The sequence below is a fragment of the Notothenia coriiceps genome, unplaced genomic scaffold (genome assembly GCF_000735185.1).
Source record: "Notothenia coriiceps isolate Sejong01 unplaced genomic scaffold, NC01 NC01_scaffold00012033, whole genome shotgun sequence".
Taxonomy (NCBI): domain Eukaryota; kingdom Metazoa; phylum Chordata; class Actinopteri; order Perciformes; family Nototheniidae; genus Notothenia; species Notothenia coriiceps.
Window position 1 is genome coordinate 670 of NW_011344734.1, and position 18612 is coordinate 19281.

The following is an 18612-nucleotide window of genomic DNA, read 5'->3' on the forward strand; positions in this document are numbered from 1 at the left end:
TGTGTGTGTGTGTGTGTGTGTGTGTGTGTGTGTGTGTGTGTGTGTGTGTGTGTGTGTGTGTGTGTGTGTCCATTACTCGTGTGCTTATGTGCCATTTCTAGCCATTTCTAACATGATATAAAGCAGTGTTCTCTGCCCTCTGTCAGCAGCTGTGTTGAGCTTCATTGTCATGCAGTCTGTACACGGCAGAAACACCTCTGTATATTGGATTCTGGTACTTCCTTTATTAACTATTAATACTCATTCAATAGCTTCTCTGTCATGTGACCTAATAACTTCAAATCACTCTCAGAAATGAATGCTACTCTGTACACGGCAGACACACCTCTGTATATTGGATTTTACTTTATTTAATATTAATGTTTGTATTGAAAATCATTGTGTTATTTTTATGTAAGTTATGTTATTTTTTCAATAGCTTCTCTGTCATGTGACCTAATAACTTCAACTCAAATTAAAGAATTAATGCTAGCCTGAACACAGCAGACACACCTCTTTATATTGGATTTTGGATAATTCCTTTATTTAATATGAATATTGTTTTTCATTGTTTTTTCATATTGCAGTGCCAGTGCGTGTCCAGCAGGTGTCAGTGCAGCTCCACGCAGTGATCCTGGCGGCAAAAAGTGTCTTATTTAATGTTCATATTTTTATTGAAAAATCTTCTCTGTCATGTGGCCTAATTTAAAATCACTGTCTCCCCCAGAAGAAGGCTGAGGTAGGATTTATGTTGACCTTCTGTTTTAAAAGGTTTTGTGTAAATAAAGACTCCCTTTCTTTAAGCATCAGTGTTCTTGTTGCCTCACTGCTCGGTCCCTGACACAAATCCTTTTCAACTTGTTGCTTACACTTTGGAGCTTTCAACTGTTTCATGAGGTACAGTTATACATTTTAGATGGATGTATCATATTTGTTTATTATTGATTATCAAACTTAGCTCGGTTTGAGTCAATAACTGAAGATAATTGTGGGTAACAAGCTTGATCCCAGCTCCTGAAGTCAACATGAAGATGTGTTCTAAATGACTCAGTTAAGTTGCTCCTGATGATCAACAGTGTGTGGACTGGAAAAGCACTTTGTAAATGGCTCTGTTTCTCATTTACACTAAGCTACTTAGCTGCAGTGTGGAGGGGCTTGATCTGATCACTGACGGTGTAACATGGTGTCAGGGGGGGTTGCAGTTGTGTTGATGTCACCCACCTCTAAAAGTAAACAGTTAGCTGTGAGAGGTTCAGGGGTCCTCCGTCAGAATAGGACACAGAGTCTGCTGTTGTGACTTCCTCCAGATGTGTTGCAGCTCTCTTTGGTCTGATATGGAGGGCTGATGTCCCAGGCAAAGGGAGGGGTGGATTCTCGGCTGGGGTCCGGGGGGTTGTCTCTTCCCACAGTGTCAGTTCTCACGTCAGGCTCTTTGACTGACTCTGAATACAAAATTATTTGTTTTTTAAGTTTCACGATTGAATAAACTCATACATGGAGTTCTCTCATCTCACTACTCCATGTCAGACATCCATTATATAGTTTCATTCCCCATTGGGCCATATAGAGCCAATAATGTTCATTCATGTTTCCTATCAACAAAGTATTTTATAACTTGAGTATTTTCACATTAAGCTACTTTACAACTCTTTACTCCGCTACATTTATTTTACACATTTAGTTACTTACAATACAAAATATAAATCAACACACATTAATATATATTCTTATAGGTTAATCTACCTAGTAATGTTTAAAGTAATTCAAATAAATCCACATTAACAAGTGCAACTTTGAAGAGATGAACACTTTAATGCACCAATCATTTTTATACATTTAATAAAATAATTTATCTGGTGCTTAAAATGCTCCTTTTGCATAACACATACTTTTACTTTTAGCACTTAAGTATTTTGTTGTGCTCATACTTTTATTTAGGAACCATTTTAAATGCATTACTTTAACTTGTAACTCAGTATTTTTTTGTTTTACTTCAGTAAATATTCCTTACACAGATGCTCCAGTCCAGTGTATAGAGCTGCTGTGTGTTCAGCTCATCACTACAGGGCGCTGAGTCTGAAGCTTAAAATCTTATATTTATACTATTTATGGTTTATTTGATAGGGACTGATGAGATATACAAAGACAAACTGATGCAGGTATCATATATTAGTCTATTTTTATTATTATTGCTATGATACTTGTTATTTAAAGTACTTTATATACAGTCAGTAGTCGTTGTACTTGTAAAACACTACGATGGGGGTAAATAATGGTCATTCAAATACTCTTATGTTATGTCACATCTGTAAGTCAGTGTATCATTATTATTATTATTATTATTATATACGTAAAGACTTGTTTTGATAACCTACATATGTACTTTTCCAGTTCCACCGTACAACCCTGGTGACTTCACAACACTGCACAACCTTTTTATTACTTTCTAAATGTAGTTCCTCACCTGTTCTTCTGTGGAGCTGAAGGTCCTCTCCATAAAGACAGGTCCCTCCGACCTCTCTACCCATGATGCATTCTTCTGACACCAACGGATTCCCCAACAGGAAGTAAGTGGTCATCAGGCCTTTCCCCTTCACCTTAATGTGCCCACGTTCTTGGATGTTGAACCCAGCATCCTTCAGTGTACTGCAGAGGGGGGGGGGGCACATCCACAAAATACTTTACTGCCTCTGTACTTCTGACCACTTTCACAGAAACATATTTTCCCTGTAATCATCCGTGTTTTCTCTGAACACAGTTTTTAAGCATCCTCTACCTCCAAAACCCAATTCAGGACGTGTGTTTTGCTCATTGCTCAAATAATAGGAAACCAAGAATGAGTTAAAAACATATAGGAAAACACAGTAGGAGAAAATCTGCAATGAAAAAAGAGCGGCAATTACACCGGGGGATGTGCAGTCCTGCTTCTGTGTATTAAAACTGTCCAGGTTAAGAAGGTTTGCGAGTGTATTACAGAGCCTCGTGCATAGTCACAAAGTACGTTTATCATTAATAATGTTCCATGAACGTTTCACCTTTCTGCAGAAAAACTGTATGTGATAAAGATAACACTAACAGTTATTGTGGCAGTAAGATTAAGTAAAAAGTCTCATCCAGAAATCCTGAAGTCAAATTTAATACCTTTTAAGACCTTTTTTAAGACCCTTTCCATACATTTTAAGACCTCATCGCCACTTCGAGTTTTAACCGGTTACATTGGCGACACACTTTACCTCACATTTACTATATACAGTATTGATTGTAAGATAGCAGAACTAAACAGCTTGTGATAACTCCTTATCATAATTCAGATAGAACAAAGCACAAGATAATGAATTGTGTGACTAACCCAATGCAAGGTTTATTAGAAAAATGAACCTTTGATTTAGGCTTTGTTCCCAAGAGATAAAACAAAAAACGATATATAGCCTATGTTAACACTTTTCTCGTTCTTAATATAGACTATATTTAGGGTCGATATGTGTTGACTTTACTTTAAAATAGCAGATCACTGTGACAGGACATAGTTCGTCTTAGTGAACGTGTGTCTCTTCCTTGGAGGAGCAGCATCGGCCGGACTCCGCTGCTCCTTCGTGCAGAGAGTCTGCAGCGGTGCGTGTCAGCGACGTGCAGTCAGGGGAGGCACGGATTGGCCATCGGGAGAGTCGGGACTTAAACGCCGCGGCTTTTGTGTGTGTGTGTGTGTGTGTGTGCTTACAATTTACCTCGCTTTACCCTTCGATTTTACGGTACCTAGACGAAAACGATAAAAACTGTTTTATTTTAGTTTATACGATAGGCGGGCCCGGTATCCAATCCTCAGCCAGGATGCGCGACTATGAATAATTCATCCGCGCGCGCGGCCGGCTATCAGGTGAAATTCAAAACAACGCGGAACGAACCAAGCTCCCCCGCGGGGTTGTCCCTGGAGACATGCTTAGCGGCTACCAGCTCAACCGCTAGGTTTCGACAGGCCGCAGGGTTTTCNGGGGGCTAGCTCCAGCCGGCGTCCCGGAGCTAGCCCACTATGGCTCCGTTAGGTCCGGGGCCGGGCGGTGTTGTCCGTCGTTATAACTGGAGATCAAGGAATGCAGCCAAACGCAGACTTGGTTCGCCTGCTGTAGTATTAGCTAAATAAATTATGTTGAACAAGGCTTATTAAGCTGAACATCGCCACAATTGTTCTGCTATGTATCGGTACTTATTTTCTTTCAACGTGTGAATGACAAGCATTAAGAATAACAAAATATAGCTAATTCTCTTGCAGATTGTCTCATTTGATTATGAATGTAACGTTTATATAGGGGAACTACACTCTTAGCAGTAACTTGGTATGCATGTATTTCATGTTAGCTTAGCTTCTTAGCCTGAGCTAGCTCTGTTTACTTCCAGTTCGGAGGCAGCAGGTCCCGCCTCGGCTCCACCTCTTTGCCCTTATTTGGAGCAGGCTGGAGAAGGCGGGAGTTGAACTCTGACGTCACTGTCGAGCCGTTAGTGGCCGACTCCGCCTACTAAGGATTTCTCGGCAACTCTGCAGAATCCTATGGGTGAGGTCAAGGACACTACGTCCATTTATATATACAGTCTATGGTATGGAGGGAAAGAGAGAGGGTTGTGTTTTCTGACACTTGGTGAGTTCCCTGGAACACCGGGGACACATATTCATGTATAAAAGATGTACAAAAGTGCATTTTGCACGATAGGTCACCTTTAAAATTAGAAGCAGCATTTTACGGCGCGCTATGCATGGGGCCGCCTTGAGGGGGTTTCCCGACATGTCATTGCAGTCAATTAAAAGGTGTTTCATGTTGTCATTGCTGTGGACCTTCTTAATACCTTGGAAAATGCCGTTTAATACTTTTTAATACTTTTTAATAGCCTTAATTTTCGCTGAACTGACTTATCAACTTGTAATACTTTTTAAGACCCCGCGGACACCCTGTCATCAGTGCATCCCACACAAAATATTAGAGAAAGCCACCAATTATTAACAGCCACCTGTATGTGGACGTGCTGAGGTGGATGTGGTCAGGGAGGCCGTGGCTCTCCATCCTGGAGGCCGTGTTCACTGTGTCTCCAAACAGGCAGTAGCGGGGCATCTTCTCCCCCACCACCCCCGCTAACACTGGACCAGTGTGCAGACCCACACGGATCTGAAACACACACACACACACACACACACACACACACACACACACACACACACACACACACACACACACCATGTAAGCACATATAATAATAGATACAATTTGTATAGCGCCAAGGGACCCAAGGCCACTTTACATAGTGAACAAACAAACAAACAAAAGGGGCAAACAATAAAGTAAAAACATTTAATAAATAGCAGTAGGAGTGGAAGCAGGGGGACTGTGATAGATTAGGGGTCAAAGGCCAGGGTGACCAGGTGAGTTTTTAATGATGACTTGAAGATGTCCAGGGAAGCAGCATTGCGGATCTCTGCAGGAAGTGCATTCCAGATGGTGGGGGCCGCAACACTGAATGCCCTGTCAGTTCGGAGGCGAGAGCGGGGAATGGAGAGCAGGCCGTGTCTGAGGACCGCAGACTCCGAGAAGCAGTGTAGGGATGGAGGAGGTCCGATAAGTACTTGGGGGCGAGGGCATGGAGAGACTTGTAAGTGAGGAGGAGTGTTTTGTACCGAATCCGGACCTTGACCGGCAGCCAGTGAAGATGGATGAGGGTGGGGGTGATGCGCTACACAAGTGTGACATCCTGTAGTAAATCATGATTCATGTATTTATGGGAGAATAGAATACCTCCATGTGTCTACACTGCGTCTAGGCTTTATCTAATGGACTGAATTAGCATGACTGTGTAGTGGTTTGCATAATACACGTACAACAATTATACCACATTCATACAAACACTGAACATTCATCACTCCATTCATTCCCTTTAATGTTTTGACAGTACAGATCCTGCTGCTGTCAAATGTTATTAAACATTTTACAAACAGTTAGGACATAAGATGGTTATAATGCTTGTAACGGTTTAAAACAAAGAGGAACAAATAAATGAATACCATGTTTAATTGCCAAAATAATAACCAGGTTATCGCTAGGTATTAACAATAGGTTTATCTGGGTAATATAAGACTGAAATGTATTTAACATTAGAGGCTAATTAACAAAGGAGAATACATGAGCAAAATCCACTTTGTCAGCACAATCCTACCTGAATGGGTGTGCCTGTTACAGGATTAGTGACCTCTCTGGCAGCTATCCTCATGCCCAGGGCAAAGTTGGCCACTCTGTGAGCATGGGTTACCATGGGGACCGGGACGCCCCCCACCACCATGTACGCATCACCAATTGTCTCCACCTGAAAACAGGAAACCCCAATATTTGATTTGAGCTGTGTGAAAATAAATGAACACTTGCTGCGGAGTCTTTTAAAGAAGTCTTCTAGGTCTGTATATATGAGAAGGGCAATGAACTGAAACATGTTCACCAAAACGTTTATCCTATGTTGCTCATTATATTTTATAATTAAAACAAATTGAATAAGTCTATCTCCGGATACAGTCCTTCTACTTTTTAAACCAAACAAATAACACATCTTATTCAAATATTTGGCTTTGAGTAACTTAAGCTACAATAATAAAAAAAAAAAGGTATGGAAGGATTTAAAAAGAAATCTGATTAAAACAGCGAGATTCTTTGTAAATATATGGCATCTAACTCCAAGTCTAACTACATAAAAGGTAAATCCTTATTAGATTTCAATAAAAGCTAGATTTTTGCGCTGCAGCTATAGGAAATTAGCTTTCTGGGTGTCAGAAACCTTGCCATTACCCTAAGGTAAGGGTCATTAATGGATGGCTAAATACGGGAGGTGTGCTTTTCAGTGTGTGACAGCCCTTTAGGAATGTGAGAATAAAAACTCTACCTTGTAGATGTCGTGTATGGTGGTGAGCCGGTCGAACTTGGAGTACATGGAGTTGAGCATGTGGACGATGTGGATTGGCTCGCAGGCGGCACAGATGTCAGTGAAGGTCACCACATCGCTGAACAGAATGGTGCACACCTCAAACTCCCCTGGACAGAGAAGACACTTTGAGATAGGTGTGTGATATTGGGCTATATGATTAAACTTGTACAGACAGGATTATACTGAGACTGAGGGACTGACCCGCTTCTATGCTCTTCCCGTCTTTCAGCTGATTGGCTATGTGTCGCGGCAGCATGGCGTACAGCAGAGTCTCCGTCTTCTCCTTCTCTACCTCCAGGTGGCGCGACAGCACTCTCAGTTCCTCCTAGAGACAAACACAAGCAAAACATCATATTTATTTTCCTGTGAAAAGCATAACATGTACAGATTTGGACTGTAAAACATTCAGAGTAGATTGTTTTACTACAAATCCATAGGTTCAAGTTTCAACTGTCATATACACAACCTACAGTAATATGCAAAATACAGAAAAACCTAAAAAAAGGAAATAGAATAGTGCAAGAATTTTTTTTCAATGATAGAATACATAGAATATAAACATCATGTGAACTGAATATAAAATGAAACACTGTACAGTAGAATGACATACTGTAATAATGGGAGGTATGAGGGAGGTTATATAAACAGATGTTTGTATGTTTTAACAGATAACATATGAAGTGTTTTTTTGGGGGAAAAGGACTTCTAATCTACAAGCCAGACTTTATTTTAGACTTTAGACTGCGTTCGTACTTTCTTCCTCTCCAGCTGGTTGGTGAGCTCCATCTCAGCCAGGCGCTGCTGGTTGAGGAGAACCAGGTCTCTGGTGACGTCGTGCTGGGCCAGGTCAGCCAGGTGGAGGCCCACATCCTGGAGCTCCTGGAGGCTCCGCAGCTTTGGAGAGCACATGTACAACATGCAGCCGAGAGACCCCATCCACAGCATCTGACCTGCAGACCAGAGGAGCTCATGTTAGCCTGTGGAGAGAACGCAGCGCAGATATTCCCTGTGGGACATTTAGCTACCTCTGTCACAGTGGTGAGCCTCACCAGGGTTCAGTTTGAATGTCTGAGGTTGAGTTTTGATTCTCTCTCCTGACATTACTTACTCCTCACATCTGAGGTATCAGACATGGTGAATCACGTTTAAAAGCAAACCTCACAAAGTTACACACAAATTACAATGTGCACCCTACACATTGAATGACCAGTTCATAATCAAAGACACAACTCAAAATCCTGGCAAGGTCAAAACATATTCCTTTCCAGTCCACAAACAATAATCCAACTCAACTAAGCACACGTTTTATTTATTTTTCATTTGTAGTTGGACAAGAAAAAAAACTAACGGTAATCAGATTACTGTTACATCTCTAAAATAGGAGATTACTTGCTGTAAAGCGACTTTGAGTACTCAGAAAAGCGCTGTATAAATGTAATGTATTATTATGACTCATTTTTTATTTTAAATATCTTCTTTTTTTTAAGGTTACCTTGTTCTGTTGTCTTAAATAATACAAATAAAAGCCATGTTACATTACATGTAACTTGTTAGACGCTTCTATCCAAAGCGACTTACATACTCAATACTATGGGCAATCCCCACAGGAGCAATTTGGGGTGAAGCGTCTCAGGGACACAACGACATGCTGACTGCAGTGGGGTTTGAACCTGTGACCCCCTGATCCCAACACCAATGCACAATGCACTGCACCACACGCCTCCTGTTATTGTTATTTATTTTCCCATTTTTAAAGTAGCCCTCCCAGCCATGATAACACAGCTAACCATGGTGTTTATAGATTGTGTGGGGGGTGCTGTTCTAAAAACCAGCACCCCCAGCAGGTCACCCTTGAAAAAGAGATCAATGATCTCAATGGGATTCACCTGCATAAATAAAGGTTTGAAATGAAATGAAAAATAGAACCCACCTCTCAGTTTCAGACTGCCGTGTTTGTCTTTGTTGCTCTTCAAGACAAACTGACTGTTGACGAACTTCCTGATGCTCTCGATGGTAAAGGTCACCTGGAGAATAAAGACAGATGCTGAACGATACACCACACACTGTCCTATCTATTCTACTGCGTTTAACCATTAGATACAAAGTGGTACTGAAATGTCCCGCACACATTCTGCGAGTCTTTTAAAGGTCACCTATTATGCAAAAACTATCATCTGATCAGATTGTGTCCACAATTCTGTTTGGGTTTTGCAACCATTAGCCAATAACCAACCAAGGTAACCCCAACCCACCTTATCCCCTGAATCTCCTCCTAGAGCACCATTGAGTTTTTTGTTAAACTCCTCAGAGGGGCGTGGCTAACAGCAGCTCATTAGCATTAAAAGTTTAAGACCCAGAATCAGCACGTTTGGAACAGGGCTGAAACAGAGGGGTTTAAGGGATACTGCAATGATCTGTTTGGTGTTTCAGACAAAAACTTCAGAGACATGTTCTGTATATTTCTGAGAGCTATGATATATTGATGAAAAAGAGTGATATAGGAGACCTTTAAGATGCATAGCTGCCCTATAGTGGATTTCACTGTCTCTTACCTATTGTACTGCCACTATCGTTTGTACATTTCTAAACTCTTGGCTCTGTGACTTACCTGTGGGTGAATAATGGTGAAGTGTTGGTCCAACGTTAGATCTCTGGCATGGAGACCTGGGAGAAACTTTTGGATGTTCACGCCTGTCTGCCTTACCTTCAGCTGAACAGAGCAGAAACAGAGAAAGACAGATAGGTGGCAAGGTACCAAATATTGTGCTAATGAATCTGATTTAACAAAAAAACACACACATCCTTACATTCTCATCGAAGACGATATGGAAGGGAAAGGCATTGCAGAAAGCTTTCTCGTCCACCCACAGCTTGTTGGGGTAACGTGGACTGAAGGTGCACAGGAGGCTTCCTGGGGTGTACATCAAACACACTCAGTTTAATTACTGCAACATACCCTCCTTTATCTGAACATGGTGAATAGAGCAAAGACTGTAGATTAGCCTATGTTCAAACTTCTATTTTTAATCTTGTAAAATAAACCTTGGTCTGAGGGAACCACAGCTCTGGTCAGGTCCAATCTGTGCTTTCCCCCAGCCAGTGGCACACAGCGCTCCATCGTTGTTCCTGGTAACGCCTTCTGGGGAAACCACACAGAGAAAGGGTGGGCCAGGAATCAAATACACATCGGGTTAGATTCAGGGGTGATAGTGTCATGATTTCAGTTCTGTGTTTATAGTTCCTGTTTTACTTTGAAATGTATTCTCTCCTTGTGTCTTACTTCCTGTGTTTTCCCTCCTGTCTGATTGTCTTATTGCCTTCACCTGTTGCCCCTGTGTCTCAGCCCCCCTTCCCAGCTGTGTCTTGTCTTCCCTTTACAGTTTGTCGCCGTTCCCATGATTGTTCCTGTCTGTTTTTTGTCTACCATCACATTTGTTCACTGCACCGGGTCCAATTTTCGTGCTAAACCCTTACAGATAACAAGATAAAAAAAATTGCGTTCCTTATATAACTCTCGTAGGGTGGGGGCTAGTGTGTTGAAGTCTTGACTGTCTGATGGTCTTCTCCCTCCTCTCTTTTGTACCACGTTTGGCACCTCTAGCCTCCTCATTCGATGTAGCTGTCATTGACACACATTGTAGCAAAAATGGTATGGCTCTCATTCAGTATAACTCCCAAAGGGTAAGTGGCACAGTCACCAAACTTTGTGTACGTGATTTTATCTTCCCACAGCTCATGTGTACCAACTTTGGCTTCCCTAGTTGCTTCCTTTCCAATAACTGCCATTGACACACCACCTGGCTGTCTTATTGTGCCTAAGGGTTAGGGGTTAGGGTTAGGTTTAGGGGTAAAGGTCTTAAAGAGAAAGAACATTAACTATCACCCACCCCTCTATGATTGACGTGATTCGTCTGTTTGACCAGGAACACAACATGCTCCTTCTTCCCCGTCCGCTCATCTTCCTCTGATTGATTGATAATGGTCATGGTCACTTCGCTATCAAAAATGTCTTTGGCAACCGCCTCCATGATACCTGCAGCAATGTGAGGAAGGGGAAGGTAAAGAAGTGAGATATGGTTAAGATGGCATTCGTTCTGATTATACACCAGTAATTCCTGGTTAAACAAGCAAGTTAACCTGTAAGGAGGAACAACATGTGAGGGCTGTTAGATGTTGGGATTACTTGTTCCAAAGAATATTGAACACTGTTTACATTTAAAGATGTTGTTGTTCAAAAGGTGTTGTTCTCTGTCTTTGCAATATATCACTCTGCATTGTATTGAGGAAGTGTGGTTGATGTTACCAGGGACAATATGGTACAGGCCCTTCCTGTCGGAGTAGTAGTGAAGGAGCATCTTCCCATCGTCCGTCATCTCCACTCGGAAAGACGGTGCATTCATTTGCTTTAAAACCAAAAACAACAACAAACAGAAAAATAAAAGCTGTCTTTATGAAGTTCAGTTCAAGCAATGCCTGTTATATATGATATGGATGGTTGGCACAGAAGCATCTCTGATCCTCAACTACTATGCTGGACATAAAGAGAAGTTCTCTCCAATTAACTCATAATAGAATTATACTAAATAAAGTCTGGTTGTTTTTTTGTACACATGAAGAGTCGTTGGCCACATTACCTCATAGGACAGCGCTAAGTAACTGTGGAGAGAATCTAAATTCCCGATGAACTCTGTCAGATTTCCTCCCAGTGTCCTCAGCATGGTGTCATAGCCCGCTTTCTTACAGAAAGCAAAGAAATGTTCTCCGAAAAGCTTCAGCAAGACTTCAGCGGAGACATCTGAAACACATACAGCGGACCACGGTTACAAATCTTTGAGGATAAATAACAAAACATCCCTTAGCGTGTCACACTCAGGTCTCCCAGTGCACATGTTTATGTTACTACAGCAAGCAGGTATTCAATTAGAAAATATTCCCAAAAGTCTGCACAGTCCAGATAATCAGAGCTCTGGGAGTAGATGTTGACATGCCCCAAATTAACAACTCTTGTTGTCTTCGACACATCTGTGCCCAGGGGACTCACGTTGAATCATCTATCAAAGTCACTGCCAGATATGATTTGTACATGTATAAATAAGTCATGTAACTGTCATGTAGAAACAGTTGTAATGCAAACTATTCTACTTTAGAAAATGTTTATTTAGGCGATAAATTCAGTTAATTCAATTACATTATAACAAATATGTCTAATATAATCTTTTACATAGGATTACAATAAAAAAAGACCTGCAACTTCACTGGTGTGCTCATGCTCTCTACACAATAACTCCTATGGAGTGTAACATGTAATGCTTTTCAGTATTATTAAGAAAGCCGCCAAAAAAAAGGCATCATTTTACAATTTCACTATATTTGAAAGTGTTGGTGCATGCAGCCATATAAACTGAGTGTTAACTAGATTTCTTTGGGGACATTGTCAACATTGACACAGACAGACACCTCAAACATCAACATGCTTATATTTTCATTATAGTGTGAAATATTATTGGAGTAACAACTGGGAAACACATGAATCAAATAGTGATATCATTCAGAATGTTCATACCACCTCTTGACATGATTACCTCTGTTTTCCATTGCAAAGAAATATCTATAAATCAAATAATATCCTCAGATTTTGAAGTAGCAAATTCATTTAGTCATAGTTCTCTGTACATCCATTGATATAACAAAAACTGGAACTGCTTAAAGCTGTCAATCAAGTCATCTTTAAATGGTTTAAGTGGCAAAGACATATCATTTAAAAGAATTGTTGAAAGCAGTCTTTACGTAGTCTTGCTCTTTCATTTCTGCTGTCAAATGAGTTAAAACACATTTGACGCTACACTCAACAGGATATCTCAAAAAGCAACAGAAGGGCACAGAGGGATTTGAACTCTTACCCAGCAGTGAGGAGGCCTCCTGCACCAGGCGGACGGTCAGGACATCGTCATACACCGTGTACGTCATGAAGGAATCCGGAACCCCTGGTAGGGAGCTATGGAAAGACCGTAACCTTTATCTAAACTGGTAGGTAAAATAGACATCATCACAATTGTCACAATGTGTGTGAGTGCCCTGACCTCAGTTTATCCCAGGTCTCCTGACCAAACTTCTCCATCACCAGAGACTGCATGCAGCTGTTGATGAAGCCGTACTGAAGAGAACACACTTCATCTGTTCACAAGTTCCATTCATGTCACAAATTATCAATTTAATACACCATCTTTATCTGGACCCATACACGGCCCTATAAACAGGTCCAGAACCCAAATCTCCTGAGCCTTCTCTCATGGATTTGTCATTTTTGCCAGATACATTATATTACCAATTATTGCAGATTCTGATAGAATACTGCTAAACCTTATTGCCACTCAAGTGAAAATGCTTCAAGAAATACAACAACCCTGTTAAGCCTTGGCAACTTGAGAGAGAAACATAAAGGAGGCTATTAGCTGTACACCTTCAATGAACTCTGGAAGAGTAGAAACTGCTAATAGACAGTAGCTTTAAACTATGTTAGCTAGCATATTATCCTGGAGAGCTATACATTCCCCCTAATTTACTTTTATAAGTAATGTGCAATGGTTAACCAAATCCCATATGGAGCTAACAGAAGAGTTCAGAGACACAGTGAAGCTTCGCTAGCTTTCAACCTCTTAAAATAGTTATTATCTGAGCTAGCATTTTGCTCAGAAGAGTCTCTTAGGCTGTATGTAAGCCTTCTTAGATATATCATTGTTACATAATGTTGCTTTAATATTGCTGATATGGCTACTGGTAAAATTCACTCAGCAAAAAGTTGCAAAAATATTTGCTTACCTTTCATATTTATAACCCTACTCATACAAAAGGAGCCTAATATTTGCACTGTCCATATCAAAATGGAGCAGTAATGGTTTTCATTAGTGTACCCACCAGGTAATCTGTGAAAATATGAGAACACACTCACCATGTCTGTTGTGTTTGATGATGTCCTGTCGAGTTCTTCCCCTAAAAATGTAAATGCTTCAAATAATGTAGAACAAACTTCTTACTCACTCTCTCCTCTTCCCTCTCTCCCTCCCCCAGCTATGTTAAAGGCTCTGTCCCCCAAGGTCCAGTGCTTGATCCTGTGTGGAGAGTGGTGTCAGAGGAGGGTGTGGGAAGGAGTGTGTAGGTGGAGCAGGTGGTTGAGGTAGGAGGGGGCCTGGTTTTGTGAGTGAGGAGGAGGAGGATTTTAAAATGGATTTGTTGAGGGACAGTGGATGTTGTGCAGTACAGGGGAGATATGGGGGGAGAAGCAGGGATCTGGATGTAATGGAGTCTTTTTAGGAGTTTGGATAATGTACCATAAAGGAGTAGTGAAGGCATGGATCAATAGTTTGGCAGCAGCGAACATACAGTATCTTTTGATTCATTCATCATCACCTCCATGCCCATCCTCATCCAGGTGGAGTTTCCTGGTTGTGCCGAAATCACCTCAACTAGCTTTTTATACGCAAAGGAGCTCTACCCAGAGTCCCTCCCTGAAGGCTGAACTTCTTACCTTACCATGCCAGCCACCCACCGGAGAAAACCCATATCGGCCGCTTGCATCCACGGTCTTGTTCTTTCCTTCATGACAATATAGAGGATGAAGCTGGACCGATGGATTCAGAGCTTTTCCTTCTGGCTCAGTGGACAGTCCATCGGTTTCCTGCTGAGAACCATGGCCTCAGATTTGGAGGTGATGATCCTCATCCCAGTAGCTTTACACTCTGCAAACCAACCCAATGAGTTCTGAAGGTCACAGCGAAGCATTCCTTAACCAATAACCTGCAGACCCCCTCACCACAACTACCCCTTGAGATCCTGTCCATGAATATCACAAACAGGATTGGGAACAAAGCGAAGACTGGTGAGCCTTCAGAAGATCCCGGACACAGCTCTTGCTTCTGAAACAAATCTATTTAGAATTAATACAATGAGTTGCATGAAATCTTTATTCATATGAAAGGTTGTGTCAGGTACCGTATTACAATCAACAATATCAGAAAAGCGCCCTTGCACTTTTGCTAATTGAGCATACAAATCTTAAGACTCTGTAGTGAGGGACTAAAAGGTCAAATCTGCATCTTACATACACTGTCATAACGACGTAATATAATAATAGCCATTATGTAAGGGGACATGACTCCGTGAGCTCCACTCCGGCTTTAGATGTTCACTCAATAATTGTTATTAGGCTCAGTTTTCTGTTGGCTTTGGTCTTTGTTGACAATAACGACAAAATCATTTGTAGTGTTCAGAGCAGGGGTGTCAAACATACACCTGATTTCATGTGGCCTGAGGGAGCTGGCAAAAATACAATAAGTTAATGTTAAATCCTGCATGGTTCCCATAAACTACAGGTCCCACAATGCATCTTGTTCTGTGACCTGCACACTGAAGCAGCAACATTCAACAAAATATCCTGCCCTGTCCCCCTCCCTCTCAGGACAGAAGATTAACTACGGTGGCCCTCAGGATCCTGTCGGTTCCTCAGTGGACTCAAGGGAAAGGTCAGCTAATTATATACATATATTAAGGTTTAAGATAATATTATAAATGGTAAATACTACTAATCAGAGTCAACATGTCCCTGTGCAAGATACTGATCCTGAGCAAACTGCTCAAAGCCACTTTGAATAAACAAATCTAAAATGTAAAAATTACACATGGATAAAAGCACTGTCATGAAAACGGAATTGTATTTCTGCTAGCAGATCCTCCGTACAGGACCTTTACAGAGGATCTTCAGTAGACCTTGGTGAGGTACACTTGTTCATGAGCGCTCAGAATATAAAACAAATGTTCTTACTGCAAGTTGTACAACATTATACTGTAAATGTCTGAACTGACCCGATTTGTCAGAGTAAATGCTGGGGGAGCAGGTAGAATAGTGTTCAGCAGCAGTATCACTGGCAGTGTTTGCAGGGGGAACATGGAGAGATGAGTTCAAGGTCATAAGACTCCCGTGGGTTGGTCACATGGTCTGTGGGGAACATCTTCACAAATTCTTTATCCATGCTTCCTGGGAAAACCATGTCTTTTAATCCAACCGAAGAGCAGAACATTAGTCAGCACCTGTCACGGTCTCATATATGGTGTGGGGGGCGGGGGGGGGGCTTTGGTGACACTGAACAGCTTAAATGACATTCAATACATGAAAAAGCACGATGTGGCTTCCTCTACTACATTACATAAATATAATCTTTATTCTGCTTTAGAGGTTAGTTCCATAAAATGTTAAAGCCTCTGGTAAGACAAACATGTTTTTAGGAGGCCACAGATAAATACAGTCTGTAACAGAGAAACAGCCCAGCTTAGCGAGACTCAGGTCTCAGTCAGTTCATATGCTACAGTATCATACATGTTATCATACATACTTACATAGATACATGCCTCCACTTTAATTAATGGAGACTCCGTATATATACATTAGCACTCCTGTCAGTAAAGAACCTGATGATGAAATGTACATTTTGTAGAAATCTACTCTGAAGCCAGTTCTCAAGTGTCCTGGGCTGAGAGCAATACTGTAGGAATTAGAATACTGTATAAATAAGTCACGAGTGAGGAGATGATGGACCGGGTTGAAGTGTGATTTAAAAAACACTTTCTGTCCCACAACTGAAGAGAGAATAACTCCTCTGTGTGTCTATGTGGAGAACAGGGGGCCGGTGGAGGCAGCAGTGAAGACGGGGCCCGAGTAGAGTCCTGGTCCGTCAACAGGAACCTAGGGACACAATAAAACAAGTTTGAATCATGATGTATAAAGAGAACTGGATACAGCGTCGGAGGCGGGACTACGTTTAGGACTACGTTTAGGACCATCATAGTAGCTCAGTGGCGCATGAAGACAAAATGGCCTGACTCTCGAGAGCAAAAGAACCGTTATCTGGGCCCATAGAGAGTCCTCATCTGGGTTTTCCTTAAGCCCCGCCTCCCATCACCCGCTCTCGGGTGAATGTGGAGGGAAAATAACTCTGGATTTTACAACTTTTAGAGTCTAATGATTTAAATAAGGGATGTAAAGGGATTATTTAGTTTTCAAAAAATGACACGCTGATTTACAGACATCTCTTGAAGTATTTTTAGGCCCAATGACGTCCAGTCTGACACGGAAGTTGTAGTACCACCGTTTGGCCTCTGGGGAATTTGCTTCATTGTCTAGGGCGCATTTTCTGGGGCGTTGGTTTAAATACAGAAGGAACTAAGCATTCACGCTGTTCTGGATAGAATCCTCTCTTTATCCTCACAATTGCATACAGCCGCGCACACAGTGAAGCTAAGACTCTGAAATAACTCGTACTGCTTACAGATGTTATAGATCAGGGGTCGGCAACCTTTTTGATATGAAGTGCCATTTAAAAAAAATTTTTTTATCAGCGTGCCAACGATCGAGAATTATCAACGGTGGGGGGGGGGGGGGGGTTGAGGGAGCTTGACGCTCGTCAACTATCAGCAGGAGGGCGGGGGAGCCGGTCGGGCTGCGTCCCTTTTAAGAAGAGAAGAGAGACGGGGTGTCGGGCTTGTCGGCATCGTGTAGTTTGTGAATTGGTAACGCAGCGATGCAGTCGGAAGGGAAGCGTGTGTGTATGTTCTGAAGATGAAACGGGAAAGCAGAAAAGCAGAGGTCTGTGATGTATTTTGTGAAACAGAAGAACAGCTAAATAAATGCAACGGCCTCCCAAGAAGAGCTCGCCTCTCTCCAGGCATTTAAGCTAAAGTGGGTTATTGAACCTGAAGCTTGTTGCTTCTGCCCTCCTCGACTACGGTCTGGGAGCCGACAGGAAAGTTCAACACTCAGATGGCCAGTCCGCACCCCGCCCCTTTGTAGCATATTATTTCGATGAGAAATGAGCTGATCGCCACTGGGCTTTCAACTAAATACACAGCCACGCAAAAACTGCGGCATTTGTACAGCTCCTTATGGGTACTGCAATTAGAGAAGTGCTTTCCTCCGTGGTGAAACGATCAGCACTGCACCACGGAGGAAAGCGGCAGAAAGTCACCTGGAGATAAAGAGAGCGGGGCTGCGTTGCGTGCATGGCTTCCTTCTGCAGGTAACGGGGAGACGCGCTCTGGCGGCGGTCTCGTTCAGGATCCGAAAATACAATTTAAATATTTTGCACACTTATTCCACTTATTCCTAGTGTGCCACTGGTTACGGTGCCGCGTGCCAATGCTGGCACGCGTGCCAGGGGTTGCCGACCCCTGGTTTAAACGGTATAATAATAAGGACGATCGTCCGTTCTGTGATTCTCCAGAGCACGGGTCATGCAGAGTGAGATGAGATCGCTGTCCCTTTTAAAGAGAGAGAGAGAGAGAGAGAGAGAGAGAGAGAGAGCGAGGGGTGTGTGGCTTGTGCATGTGTGTTTGTGGATGGTAGAGCGACAGTGAGGGAACGTGTATGTTTCTGGAAGTGAAACGGGGAAGCAGAAAAACAGAGGTCTGTGATGTATTTTGTGAAACAGAAGAACAGCAAAATAAATGCAACGGCCTCCCAAGAAGAGCTCGCCTCTCTCCAGTCATTTAAGCTAAAGTGGGTTATTGAACCTGAAGCTTGTTGCTTCTGCCCTCGTCGACTACGGTCTGGGAGCCGACAGGAAAGTTCAACACAGATGGCCAGTCCGCCCCTTTGTAGCTTATTATTTCGATGAGAGATGAGCAGATCGCCAC

The 18612-nt window shown here is 42.1% G+C and overlaps 1 protein-coding gene across 1 annotated transcript; it reads right to left on the reverse strand.

Annotated features, from left to right (window-relative positions):
- Positions 1–1245: 1245 nt before the first annotated feature.
- gucy1b2 (guanylate cyclase 1, soluble, beta 2) lies at positions 1246–13780 on the reverse strand. The gene is made up of 17 exons (XM_010773103.1): positions 13750–13780; positions 13011–13104; positions 12831–12925; positions 11565–11725; positions 11234–11333; positions 10818–10963; positions 9973–10066; positions 9738–9841; positions 9539–9640; positions 8861–8954; positions 7684–7880; positions 7132–7255; positions 6889–7037; positions 6175–6321; positions 4978–5132; positions 2444–2625; positions 1246–1421 (listed from the first exon to the last, which is right to left on the reverse strand). Exons 1-17 carry the CDS (start codon positions 13772–13774, stop codon positions 1246–1248), a joined length of 2145 nt encoding a protein of 714 aa, XP_010771405.1. The 5' UTR covers positions 13775–13780.
- Positions 13781–18612: the final 4832 nt, after the last annotated feature.